Consider the following 13,832-nt stretch of genomic DNA (forward strand, 5'->3'; position numbering starts at 1 on the left):
GACTGCGGGAGGAGGGGTCGGCGCAAGCGCTCTGAGCTTCTTAGAAAATAGGGTTATTATCTCGCCTCTTGGCGCAGGCCGGGTATAGAGACGCATGCGCCGTGAGGACGTGAGAGACTTATTTCACGCGGTGGTGACGTAATGACAGAGGAGGAGGTGGCCCAGGAACGGAAGCCGGGAAGGAACCAGGGCGGAAGGGGACTAGGGCCAGGCTTGTGTTCGGTTCCTTGGCGGGGCTGGGGTTCCGATGTGGTCCCCGGAACGGGAGGCCGAGGCCCCGGCCGGGGGAGACCCGGCGGGCCTACTGCCTCCGGAGTGGGAGGAGGATGAGGAGCGCATGTCCTTCCTGTTCTCAGCCTTCAAAAGGAGTCGCGAGGTGAACAGCACCGACTGGGACAGCAAGATGGGCTTCTGGGCGCCGTTGGTGCTGAGCCACAGCCGCCGCCAGGGGGTGGTGCGCCTGCGTCTGCGGGACTTGCAGGAGGCCTTTCAACGCAAGGGCAGCGTCCCGTTGGGGCTGGCCACCGTGCTGCAGGACCTGCTGCGGTGAGGGCGGGCCCGGCCGGGGGGCGGGGCGGCTCCCCGCGGGCAGCGACCCAGGCAGTTCTCCCGGGCGCACCGCGCCCAGTCCTGGGTCTGGCTTCCAGGAGCCATCTGTGTTTGCTCAGTGGGCTAAGGAGGCCAGTTTAGGGGTGTTTGGAGGGAATGGGAGGTGGGGTATGGAGGAAATTGAGGAGCCAGGATAGCCTGATTAGATGGGATCCAGACGGTAAGAGGAGAAGCCAGCCTGGCGGAGGTGACAGTGATCTGGACTGGAATCCCGTTATGTAGGGGCTTCCAAATGTGAATAACCCCACAACAGGAGGTCTGCGAGACAGGATTTATTGAACTAAGGAAGGGCGGAGCTAAGAAGAAAGTAGTGGTGGGGGAGAGGTGTGTAGGGACCTTGCCAACAGCCCCCCGGCACAGGTATTGTGTCTGGCCTGTCTTGGCTTGTCCTTGGCACAGGCTGTTTAGAGCGGAGGACATGACTGAGTATCTTGGTGATCCGAGAAGGTCCTGTAGGTGCTACCTGTGCGACAGGTGCAGGGTTTTTCTAGGTTCCTGAGGCGGGTAGCATGAACATCTAACAGATACACCGCACTTTGCTGTGTGCAGGTATTTTGCCTACATCATTTCATCTGGCTCCTTCAGCAGTCCTGCGGTGACGGAATTATCCTCTCAGACAGAAGCTGAGTCTGAGAGAGGTGCAGCAACTTAGTGGGGGTTACACAGATGGTTAGAGGTTATGGCAGGGCTGGACCCGGGGTCTTCTGAGTCTCGAGCATTTGCACTCAGGTTGTATATGTCATATACTGAGCGGCCTCTCTAGCACAGTGACTTCGTCGGGGTCGGAGACTGACGAAGGTCAACTTTGATATGTTGCTTTTAGCTCAACCCTCTTCCAAATTAAGAGATCTTCCTTCCTCCCAGCCCCCTTCCCTTGACTGACATTGATGGGGCAAGCCGCTTCTGGAACTTCTCCCACATGGGGCACAGGGTAGACAGTAGCTGAAAAAGTCAATGAGGGGCAGGAAGAATCTGAGCTTCCTTATTACAACAGGACCGTCCTCTCCCACTTCCTACCCAGAGACCTGTAGTACCTCTTTTTCTCCTCTCCTGACTGCTGGCACCCCACTGAGGCCTCCTGATGTTTGACAGGGTCTGGGACCTGAAGAATTTCTGAGGGAGACATTTTTCCATAGAAGCAGCATAGCAGAGTAGTTAACAGCTTTGATTGAGGGCCAGATGGCCTGGGTGCAAATCCTGGCTCTGCCATATGCTAAATTATGTGACCGAGGGAAAAATATGTACCTCTCCCATAAGCCTCAGTTTGATCAGTTATAAAACATGATTGTACTTATATTTATTTTGTGTATTTGAAGAGATACTCCTTAGCACCCCTTAGCACAGTGACTGGCCCATGGGAAGCATTCAGTAAAACTAGCTACTTATTACTAGGACTTTGAAATGCTTGTGCCTTATCTACACCCAAGCTTAGGCCTAGCAGAAAACCCTTTCTCTGAACTGCTTTGTCTTCATCCTCATATCTTGCCCTTGACACTAATCCGTTATTGTTTTGAGCTCTATTCGTCAAGGGAAGTCTCAACACAGGCCCTGTGGCCTCCTGTGTCTCTGGAGCCTTATCAGAGAGCTTGCATTTTGGAGCCAAATTATAGTTTAGCTTTGGCCTCTGTTGTCTTCTCAGTCCCTCAGTTTTCTCTTGCCAAAAATTGTTGTGAGGCTTGGAGCTGAAGCGTAAACAGCACTGCTCACAGTAGCTGACATGAAGGTGCCTGGTAAATGGTGCTTATGAAGATGATGATCACATTCCTCTTTGGGCTAAGGAGGGAGGTGGGGCCATTGCAGTAAAGCCTGCCACCTGCCCTTTTCTTTCTTCACCGGCAGTCGAGGGGAGCTGCAGCGGGAGTCTGACTTCATGGCCAGTGTAGACAGCAGCTGGATCTCCTGGGGGGTCGGAGTCTTCCTGCTGAAGCCCCTCAAGTGGACTCTTTCCAACATGCTAGGGGATCATAAGGTTCCTGCCGAGGAGGTGCTCGTGGCTGTGGAGCTTCTTAAGGTGGGTGCTCAGGAGTGAGAGGTCTGGGTGTCATCTGGGGTGATGACAGGGCCCTCCACGTTTCTTGGGTGGCTTGGGTGAAACATTAGAAAAAGAACCGATCTTTCTTACGGGTTGACAGAGCTGATAACTGAGTTTATCCGACCTTCCTTTTGCTATACTTTGTAGCAATGAGTTGTTGGTTGGACTTGTACATTTCAAGGGTGAACCTCTATCTAGAAATTGTCAGTTACACACAGTTGAGTAATTTCTATATTTGTAGGGATTAATGATAAACTAAAGTTTAGAAAACTTGGTTGCCATTTCCTCTTTCAGCTTTGCCCTCCCCTAAGTCAGTAAACTGGGCTTCCTTGGTGGCTCGGTGGTAAAGAACCTGCCTGCCAGTGCAGGAGATGCAGGTTCGATACCTGGATGAGGAAGATCCCCTGGAGAAGGAGGTGGCAAACCACTCCAGTATTCTTGCCTGGGAAATCCCATGGACAGAGGAGCCTGGGTCGAAAAAAGTCCATGGGTCCCTACAGTCCATGGGTTGAAAAAGAGTTGGGCACAACTGAGTGACCAAACCGCAACAACAAATAAGCAAGCTAGGCTCGGATGTCCTTCTTTCTCCCTTGCTTACCACTGTCAAAGAAACCACCAGGCTCTTTTCCTTTCATGCTCTTCTGGCCATTCAGCTTCCTCCCAGCCTGCCTTCTGTCCAAAGCCCAGAGCATGCCACTGATGCTTGACTTCTTCTTTTATCTACACCCTTGGCTCCTCTGCAGCTCTCAGGCCACACCAGAGAGATACCAGCAAATCAACCACCTTAGATCAGCCCCATGGTCCTTCATTTCTGCCAGAAAAAATTGCTCTGTCACCAGGAGTGGGGCCCCTTCCAAAGTCCCAGCTTTAGGAAGGGCCCTCGGAGCCACTCTGCTGCCTAGTGTTCCTGTCCCACCACCCCCCACCCCCCATCCCCCCCACACACATGTGCTTCATGTTCTCTGCAGATACTGCACTGAGAACATAGAAAGAATCCCCTTAGTTGCACTTCAACTTTCTGTCTTACCGCTTCCAATTTGACCTCCTCTCAGCCTTGCTTCCTCCCCAAGCTCAGAGGATGAAGTGTCCTTCCTCTGTCCCCTATGTGCTCTCAAGTCTGTCCCAGCCCTTAGTGGCATCAGTGACCCTCGCAATCTGTATATTCCTTCTGCTCTTTCATGCTCTCCTTCAGCCTGTAAACCCACCCCAGTTTTCCCATCTCAGGATGACTCCTTGTGGGACCTGAGGCCCCGACTAGTCACTGCTGTGTCTCCTTAGGCAAGCTTTGCTGTCCCCACATCTTTACTTCCACACACACTTTTTTAAAAAAGATTATTTGATTTTATTTTTGGCTGTGCTGGATCTTCATGGCTGTGAGAGGGCTTTATCTCGTTGCAGCCAGCAGGGGCTATTCTCTAGTTCTGGTGCACGGGCTTACGTTGTGGTGGCTTCTCCTGCTGCGGAGCACAGGCTATAGGCAAATGGGCTCAGTAGTTGTGGCACATGGGCGTAGTTGTTCTGTGGCATGTGAGATCTTCCTTGACCGGGGATGGAACCTGTGTCCCCCTGCATTGCAAGGCAGATTCTTAACCACTGGACCCCCAGGGAAGCCCTCCACCTACTCTCTAACCCAGGGCAGACCTGCATCACCCCCACCGCTCCACCTGACTGTGGTGGGCAAGGTTATAGTAACCTTAAGTGTGTGTGTGTGTGTGTGTGTGTGTGTGTGTTTATAAAGCTGACTGAACACAGTGTCTATAAAGTAGACTTGCAGACAGTGGTTATTTTTGAAACTCAAAAGCCCAACCTTCCCTGGTGGCTCAGTGGTAAAGAATCCACCTGCAATGCAGTAGACCTGGGTTTGACCCCTGGGTTGAGAAGACCCCCTGGAGAAAAGAATGGCTACCCACTCCAGTATTCTTGCCTAGAGAATCCCAAGGACAGAGGAGCCTGGTGGATTGCAGTCCATGGGGTTGCCAAGAGTCGGACACAACTGAGTGACTAACATTTGAATGGCATAATCACTTGAAGTCCAGCCTCAGAGCCCTGGAGGCTTCCACACAGCGGGGGCCAGGTCGCAACCTCCCCCCCGCCCAGCCCCCCACCATGAGAAGCTCCAGTTTCTCCTCACCCTGACAGACAGCCCTCCTCTCTGCCACCTCACCCTAGGGATCAAGTCTCCAAAACCTACCTGCTGTCCCTGTGCCCTGGGATTTTTGACTAAGCAGCATGCATTTTCTTCAGGAAATCACCTCTCCCCCTCTGCACTACCCTCCCTCTCAGCCTCCAGGGCTCGGCCAGGGACACACAGAAACTGCTTGGTGGCTTAAGTGGTTCTGGGCCAGCCCTTTCCCTCCTTGTGGTCTTTTCCCTCAGGTGTTCTCCAACCTGAAGCAACAGGGGGTCCTTCCATTTATCCTCACAGTTGTAGTTTTGGACTCAGTGTTTTGAGAGCAAAGGCAGAGATGGGGGTAGATGGGAGTGGAATCACAGAAATCTTCTAAGAACCAACAATTTTTGACAGCAGAGTAGTCTAATCCTCTTTAGGTAGAAAAATAAATCTGGCTCTTCAGAGGCATGGACTGTTAACTCTGTGTGGCTCAGACAGTAAAGCATCTGCCTGCAATGCGGAAGACCCGGGTTTGATTCCTGGGTCGGGAAGATTCCCCTGGAGAAGGAAATGGCAATCCACTTCAGCACTCTTGCCTGGAAAATCCCATGGATGGAGGAGGCTGATAGGCTACAGTCCATGGGGTCGCAGAGTCAGACACAACTGAACGACCTCACTTTCAGCTTACATCACTACACGGAACACTTTGATGCTTAATCTCATTCAGTGACATCTGCTACCAAATATATGATGACTTCAGATACATGGTTTTCTCCTGGGAAGGAGACTTGTTTTCATGTATGAAAAATAAAGGGTCTTATCTGGATATTTTTATAAAACAAAGAAAGCCTGTTTCTGAGATTAACTGGCTTTCCCAAGTCTAAATGCAGAAAGCAGCCAGCAAGTGTTAATCTTATTTGAAAGAAATACAAAACAGTAAAAACTGCCCATCGAGATTGTGATTTGCAAAAATTGTACAAAGAAAGTTGCCTTTCTTTTCATCCCATCTCCACCTCTTTGGGTACATTCCCTTCCCAGTTCTGTTTGCAGAAGCACACATCCCTTCTTATTGACCTTATTATGTTACTTTCCATTTTATCTTCTTGTTGGCGTTTAGTACTTCCTGAAATTCTTATTTACTTGTATTTTATCTTTCTCCCCCACCAGAAGGGAGAAGTTTCATGGGCCCTGGGAACGGTGCCTGGTACATAGTAGAGAGTCAGGAAATATTGGTTAACACAGTAAGTGAGTATACACATACACAATTTGTTGTTGTTCAGTCACTCCGTCATGTTTGACTCTTGGCGACCCCATGGACTGTAGCCCACCGCCTGGTGGGCCTCCGTCCGTGGGATTCTCTAGGCGAAAATACTGGAGTGGGTAGCCATTTCCAGGGGATCTTACCAACCCAGGGATGGAACCTGTGTCTTCCGCATTGGCCCGTGGATTCTTCACCACTGAGCCACCAGGGAAGCCCATATACATAGATATGTATGTACATATTTATCTAGAAATGTTACCTTATTTTACCTATTGGTCTACAGCCAGCCTTTTTTTTTCCCGCCTTAATACATCATGAACACCCTTCTAGGTCCCTCCTACGTGATACAGATCTACTCCATTCTTTTGGATGGCTGCATAATAATCTATGGACTCGCCACAATTTATCCAATAGTTACCACACAAATGGATATTTAAGTCATTCCAATTTCTCTCTGTTACAAAGAAATACTTCTTTGACAGCCTTGTGCCTACATGTATACTCTTCACTTTTATTTTCTAGAAATGTATATGTACATTTTAAGTTTTAACAGAAATTACCAAATTACTTTTCAGAACTTTGTACTAATTTACGCTTTCATGAAGATTACATTAAAGTACCAGTCTCCTCACATCCTCGCCAGCACTGGATAACATAAGTCTTTTAAATTTTGTCAGTTTGATGAATAAAAATACTTCCTTTTTGGAATTTGAGCATCTTTTCACCTATCCACTGGCCATTTACATATTCTCTTCTGTGAATTGCCTTTTTATAGCCTTTGCCTGTTTTTATTTTGGATTCTTTGTCTTTTATATTATTGGTGGGAGTTTTCTGTTTATTAAGGGTGTGTGTGTGTGTGCATGTGTGTGTGGGCTTAGTCACTCAGTCATGTCTGACTCTTTGCACCCCACAGACTGTAGTCTGCATAGGAGACTCAGGTTCAATCCCTAGGTTGGGAAGATGCCCTGCAAGAGGGCATGGCAACTCACTCCAGTATTCTTGTCTAGAGAATACCATGGACAGAGGAGCCTGGCTGGCTACAGTCCATGGGGTCACGAAGAACTGGACATGACAGAAAAACTACACTTTCATATATGTATATATATAAAAGATATATTTAGTATTAAGAGTTTAATATTGTCTTTCAGTTTCTTGTTTTCATTTTTACTTATGATGTCTTCTACATGTAAAAGTTTTTATATTTCTATAGATTTTTCAAATTTTCCTTTTTGGCTACTGAATTTCTGCTCTTACTTAGAAAGGCGTAACTTTTCTGCTCTTGCTTAGAAAGACATAACCCTCTACTTCAAAGGTTAATAAGATTTTTCTTTTAAGCATTTTCTTCAAATATTTTATGCTTTCATTTTCTCAATTTAATGGTAATAATGTAGTAGGTATTTTTGTATATGTGGTGAAGAAGACTCAGACTTCATGCTGCTGCTTGTGACTATCCTCTTCCTGAGATGACCTTCCTACCAACATCCCACATAATGACTTACCTATGGGATTCTGCTCAACAACTATTATTTTCTGAGCAATTGCTGAACTCCTGGGTAGTCCTTCTCTGTATTTTCATAGCATCCTGTGCATACTTCAGTACATATTTCTTATTTGCAGAAGACTGAAAGAGTAATTTCCACGAAGGAGGAAGACAGTGGCATTGTTTCTGGGAACCTGTGTTTCTTAGACTTCTCATCTAAGTCTAAAGATTCCTAAATTCTCATGAAAATTCCATCCCAATACTTCCCTCTTGGGGCTCTTTCTAGACTCAGTACTGTTCCAGTTTGCAGGATTCCCATTTGGCATAAAAATGGAGAGACCGGGACTGGCCGGGAGTTTATAGACGTCATCTCCATCCACCTTCTCCAGCTTGCCAAGGACCAGTGAGAGTGACTGGTTCAGGGTCACACAGGCTGGCCTGACCACCAGCTTCGGCTCTCCATCTGTGGCCATGCCACCACACCACAGTGTTTCATTCTCCTCTTGGGGGCCCATAGGTAAGAGAGATGCAGGAACATGGAGTCCCAAATGGAAGGGCAAGCCGAGTTGGCTCCCAACATACCATGTGCCTTATTTCACCCATGCTCACCAGACATTCCTCCAAGGTTTAAAAAAAACATGAATCCTTTTTCCTTTTCCAAAGCTGAGGACAGGTTGGGTGCTCCCCTCCTCTTACCTTGTGTGATCGTGGATCTGAAACACGGCTCAGGGCTCTCTGGTTTCTGGGGGCAGCGATCCCTCCCCGCAAGCACTTTGCACTTCCCCTGCAGGAGAAGGCTGAGGAGGTGTACCGTCTGTATCAGAACTCCCCGCTCTCCTCGCACCCCGTGGTGGCCCTGTCAGAGCTCAGCACCCTGTGTGCAGGCTCCTGTCCGGACGAGAGGACCTTCTACCTGGTGTTGCTGCAGCTACAGAAAGAAAAGCGGGTCACCGTCCTGGAGCAGAATGGGGAGAAGGTACAGGAACACGTTCCTTCTCGCCTCACTCCCCGAGACCTTGTCCACTGTGTGCTGACATAGCCGCCAGCACCCCTGCCCAGGGGTTTCTCAGCATTCGGGGTCAGAGCAGCAGTAATTTGTCCCTGTCCGTTCAGATCGTGAAGTTTGCCCGAGGCCCCCACGCCAAGGTCTCTCCTGTCAACGACGTGGATGTTGGGGTCTACCAGCTGATGCAGAGTGAACAGCTGCTGTCCCGCAAGGTGGAGTCCTTGTCGCAAGAAGCCGAGAGGTAACTCCCCCTGAGCTGAGTGCCCCAGACCCCACCCTGGCCGGCCCTCAGAGCTGGCAAAGCACTGGCGACCGTGGGCTCTGTAAAAAGAATTAAGGTTATATTTTGCTGATTAGGAAAGTACTAACTGCTCAGTGCAACAGTCACAGAAAGCACCAATTATCACAAAGGAAAACAAAATGAATTCTTCCTCCTGTGGGTGCAGCTGTTAGCACTGTGTTTATATTCTTCTAAGCCATCATCCATTTAACCAGTGTTTACTGAGCCAGGCCTTATCTTGGGGATGTATTGAGTTGGCCGAAGAGTTCATTCAGGTTTTTTGGTAAGATCTTACAGAAAAACCTGAATGAACTCTTAGCCAGCCCAATAGTAGTGAATGCGCCAGGTATATACAGCCTTCTGGGGGTCTTGGTAAGGGACCCCTGCCCTTCCCCTCGGATGACCAGGCAAGACATCCCTGCTGAAGACATGTAAGCACTTCCCCGAAAGGTAGGCTGTATAGACGTGGAATCAGAATGTGCTTGTTCACACCCTCTTACAGCGGGAGAATCCCCACCTTGTGGGAACGCCAAGGTCATTGGAGGTGTTAGGAAGTCATTCCCTGCCTGCTGGCTTTCCAGGTGTTGCTAGTGGTAAAGAGTCTGCCTACCAGTGCAGGAGACATAAGAGACTAGGGTTCGATCCCTGGGTCGGGAAGATCCCCTGAAGGGGAGCATGTCAGCCCCCTCCAGTGTTCTTGCCTGGGAAAATCCCATGTACAGAAGAGCCTGGCAGGCTATAGTCTGTGCGGTCACAAAGAGTCAGACACGACTGAAGCAACTTAGCACACCCTACATGCCAGCTCCCAGGATGGCAGTCTGTCTTTAAGGCACCTTGTCGATCTGTTTTCCCTCTCTATGAACTGAAATAACTTTTCCTTGGTCGTTTACCTTCCCCACATGCAGACCTCCCCTCCCAGCTCATATTTCAACCTGCTGCAGGGGTTTGGCCATGGGCGGTTGGGCATCGTTTTTCTGGCCCTTGGGTGAAATGAATTTGCTTTTCAGATTTGAAAAGTACCTTCACCAAAAGTGCTACTTGTGGGGACACTTGAGGACCCTGCCATCCCCCTCCTATGGCCTCATCATTTTTAGCTGTCCCTTTGTAGGTATAAAGAAGAAGCCCGCCGGGCATGCCGAGCAGGGAAGAAGCAGCTGGTGAGTTTTGTCTCCCCACTCCCCACCCCCAGCTGTGTCCTGGTGCCCTAGGATGGCAGTGAGAGGAGCCCAGTTCAGAAAGCAGCCTTCCCAAGGCTAGCAGAACGTCTGTGGGTGGCCCAGGCATCATGATGGCTTGCTTTACAAACCCGGGGTGGGTCTTACCTTCTGGGAAGGACTCTTCCTTGGGCCCTTTGGCCTACCTCGTTTGTCCTTAACCATGTCTCCATGCCCCACTAGGCCCTGAGGTCTCTCAAGGCCAAGCAGCGGACAGAGAAGCGCATCGAGGCCCTGCATGCCAAGCTGGACACAGTTCAAGGCATCCTGGACCGGATCTATGCCTCACAGACAGATCAGATGGTAGCCACCACCCCTTTGCCCCAGTGTTTGGCCAGTTCTATGCGGTGTCCGCCCCTTCTCCCTTCCACTGAGGCTTTGCTGTCTGGAGAAGGCTGGGGTTCTTTCAGGATATGGTTGGGACTGCCTTTGCCCCTCCTGTTGGGAAGTTTTGGGCTCAGTTGACATGGGGTGAATCGTGCATGGGTAAGGGGAAAAAAAACCCAAAGCTGTCTTCTGGAGACAGAACAATGTAGTCTGTATTTTGCCCAGTGTTCTTCATCTGCACTGACCACTGCTTTCTCTTTAGGTTTTCAATGCCTATCAGGCCGGGGTGGGAGCGCTGAAACTCTCCATGAAGGATGTCACAGTGGAGAAGGCGGAGAGCCTTGTGGATCAGATCCAGGAGGTATGCGGGCTGGGCAGGGCATGTACCTACACCAGACAGTTCTGAGGACAGAAGTGACTTTGTTGTATTGATACTTCTTTCCCCAACTGTTGACCTTGTGAACTAGAGGAAACTTCCCCCAATTCTCAGATGAGGCAGCACTACTTTGTAACCCTGAACATTGAAACCCAAAGACTGAGATCTCCAGAGATGCATTCAGAGTTCACGGTCTGGCGCTTTTCTCTTGCAGCTGTGTGACACCCAGGACGAAGTTTCTCAGACACTGGCTGGCGGGGTAACCAATGGCTTAGGTGAGTTGACAAGATGATTTTGTCGTCTTTCCTTTCTAAGCAGACTTCGCCTCTCTGTGCAGGGATAGGTCTGGCCAGGATCAGTTCTCCTAATGCAGGCAGGGCTCTCCCCCATCTCCAGGGCTTCTCTGCAGGAGTAATGGGAAGGAATTGGCCTTTCCTCCTTGACAGGCTGTTGACCAACCCTTCAGCACTCCAGGGCCCCTTACTCCCTGGGCATCTTCCTAGGGCAAGGAGAAGCAGGGTCAGTTCCTTGGTGTAAACAAAATAAACCTCCTCAATGACTTAGCTCTGTGTGTGGACAAAGAGTATCTGCTCGAAGGTGCCCTTTGCCTCCCAACTCACATGATTGATTTATTGATTGATTGGCTATGCTGAGTCTTTGTTGCTGCACATGGGCTTTCTCTAGTTGCAATAAGCGAGGGCTGCTCTCTAGTTGCGGGGTTCAGGCTCCTCTTGTCATGGAGCACAGGCTCTCTACAGTGCAGGCTCAGTAGCTGTGGCACATGGGCTTAGTTGCCCCACGGCTTATGGGATCTTCCTAGACCAGGGATTGAACCTGTGTTCCCTACATTGGCAGGCAGACTCTTAACCACTTGACCACCAGGGAAGCCCATCACACAGCTTTTTAAAATAATCCTTCAAGAAGACCTGGGCATCTTTTGTAAAGCTGAGCTGGGTTTGCTGTTCACAGTCCTTGATCATTAATGCATTTCCTCCCTGGACTTCCATGTGTCCTTATGTCGTCTCTTCTCGCCAGACTTTGACAGTGAGGAGCTGGAGAAGGAGTTGGACATCCTGCTTCAGGACACCACCAAAGAACCTTCGGATCTGCCCGACAACCCCCAGGAGACGTTTTATATCAACAGTGTGCCTAACACTAGGATCTCAGATGCCGAACTTGAAGCTGAACTTGAGAAACTGTCCTTATCAGAGGGAGGTAGGGAGCTGTGATCCCAGGGTGGCTGGTGGGCTTGTGACCCTCTGGCTCACGGTTAATGGGTCCCAACACGCTTGCTCCCTCTGCCAGGGTACCAAATGGGGGAAGGGAGTCCTGGGCTCCTTATTTATATTAAGACTCAGTCCCTTAAACACTGGGGTGCTTTCATCTCAGAGATCTGCCGTAGAGTTCAGCCATTTCGTCTCCCTGCAGGTTTGGTCCCAAGCAGAAAATCTCCAAAAAGACAATTGGAACCAACTCTCTAAAGCCATTGTAGGACCCTCAAGTGAAGGACCCTCACGTCAGAGAGAGACCAGGCTTGCGTGTATGTGTGTGTGTGTACATAGTTATTTAAACGAGAAACTCGGAATGTGTTGGGAAGAGGAGGAAGGACAAGCGCTCCTGCATCTGGATGTCGCCACTTACCACGGGACACTTAGAGTTTCTGGAAGCGTGCGCCCAAGGCGTGCTGCCAGCCGGGGTCATGGCCCTGCCTGCCCATCTTTCTAGTGCCACAGTTTATCCGGTTCTGTGTGTGCCCTGTCGTCTCTCATAGCCTGCAGTCCTGCCACGGGCTCAGTTAGGTCTGTCTTCCCCCACCAGCCTCATTCTGGCCAGCGAAGACGAAAGAGTTTGTGCAGGTTTGCCAAATCAGAGTCTGTCCTCATGGCCCCTCCCCGCGCCCCACGTGTTTAGAGGAGTTTATTCTGTCTGTTGGTCCGGTACACAGCTCCCAGCCCCTCTCTGTTCCCTCTGGTAATGAGAAGGAGGAGACTCAAACAGCTGCCACTTTAGGGAGAAACACACAGTGTAAAACAAGGTGGGAAACGCCAGTTCCTTCCCATTGCTCCTGTGGAGAAGCCCGGGAGAGAGAGGAGTGGGGAAGAGCCCTGCCTGCACTAGGGCTCCCTGGGGTCCATTGTCAGATTCTCCAGGTGTTCAGAAAGAGAGGTCACCCCCAAGTGGCTCAGAGTTGTGATAGTTGGAGAGGGGTCTCGTGGGGTTGATGGACCCAGCTGCCTCTTCCATGTTATGCAAAAGAACATCTGTTGACTGGAGAAAGGGTTACTCTGGGTCTTTTGAACTTGACAGAAGCCCAGGTGACTACAGAGCCCCAGGAATCCGAACCCCATCTGCTTTCTTAAAAAAGGTATCTTTGCCTTGCCCCCATGGTGAATAACTTAAATATAACTTTAACACAAATCAGAAGAATCCACACAACAGCACACCTCCCCTTCGTGAGCCTGGCAGAAAAACACAGGTTCTTTTGTTTGAATTTCAAAAGCATCTTATGTTGTGGCCCAACACTCAGGGCAGGGCATCTGAGCCAGGATGTGCAATAGAAGCAGAAGACGGTGGCCTTGACCACGTCAGCTGTGTGCTTCCCCGGTCCTGCTCTGCACCCAGCCCCGCCTCCTGGAGGCCCATCTTCCTACTTCCTTTGACGAGTAGGGGAGGGTGGTGGGGGGACAGGCAGGAGAGGGTCTGAATTTGCTGGCAGCAGGGAGAAGAAAAAACACCAGCCACACTGCTGCCCTGCCACGGTCCCAGACGCCTGCCTGGCCCCTGGCCCTGCCCCTCCTGCTGGGGGTGGCGGAGAGTGAGGGGAGGCATCTGCTCCAGGCCAGGAGCACGATCACTGTTCCACAAATTTCTCTCCCACTCGGCCTTGGGAAACTGATATGTTGGGGATAAAAAGAAACAATCACTATTTTTTCTTTTTTTATCTGGTAAATAATTAAAAGAAAAAGCCCGAGCGCTTTGTTTTCCTCTGTCTTTCATTTTTTTCTCCTTTGAACTGTTTATTTTGTATTGGGGTATATGGGCTTCCTTGGTGGCTCAGTTGGTAAAAAGTCTGCCTTACAATGTAGGAGACCCAGGTTTGATCCCTGGGTGGGAAGTTCTCCTGGAGAAGGGAATGG

General features: G+C 50.0%; 1 protein-coding gene across 2 annotated transcripts; it reads left to right on the forward strand.

The window, feature by feature from the left end:
- The first annotated feature begins 211 nt into the window (after positions 1-211).
- Positions 212-13,587, forward strand: CHMP7 (charged multivesicular body protein 7). 2 transcript variants are annotated; one of them, XM_068974028.1, is made up of 10 exons: positions 212-546; positions 2,449-2,620; positions 8,283-8,468; positions 8,606-8,739; positions 9,887-9,935; positions 10,176-10,295; positions 10,582-10,680; positions 10,910-10,970; positions 11,731-11,910; positions 12,124-12,292. In XM_068974028.1, the coding sequence occupies exons 1-10, from the start codon at positions 248-250 to the stop codon at positions 12,174-12,176; spliced, it is 1,353 nt and encodes a 450-aa protein (XP_068830129.1). In that variant the 5' UTR covers positions 212-247; the 3' UTR covers positions 12,177-12,292. The 2 variants fall into 2 exon arrangements, with proteins under 2 accessions (XP_068830129.1, XP_068830128.1); XM_068974027.1 differs by lacking the exon at positions 10,910-10,970 and having other exon boundaries at positions 12,124-13,587.
- The last annotated feature ends 245 nt before the right edge of the window (positions 13,588-13,832 follow it).

Source organism: Capricornis sumatraensis, chromosome 6 (assembly GCF_032405125.1).
Source record: "Capricornis sumatraensis isolate serow.1 chromosome 6, serow.2, whole genome shotgun sequence".
NCBI classification, from domain to species: domain Eukaryota; kingdom Metazoa; phylum Chordata; class Mammalia; order Artiodactyla; family Bovidae; genus Capricornis; species Capricornis sumatraensis.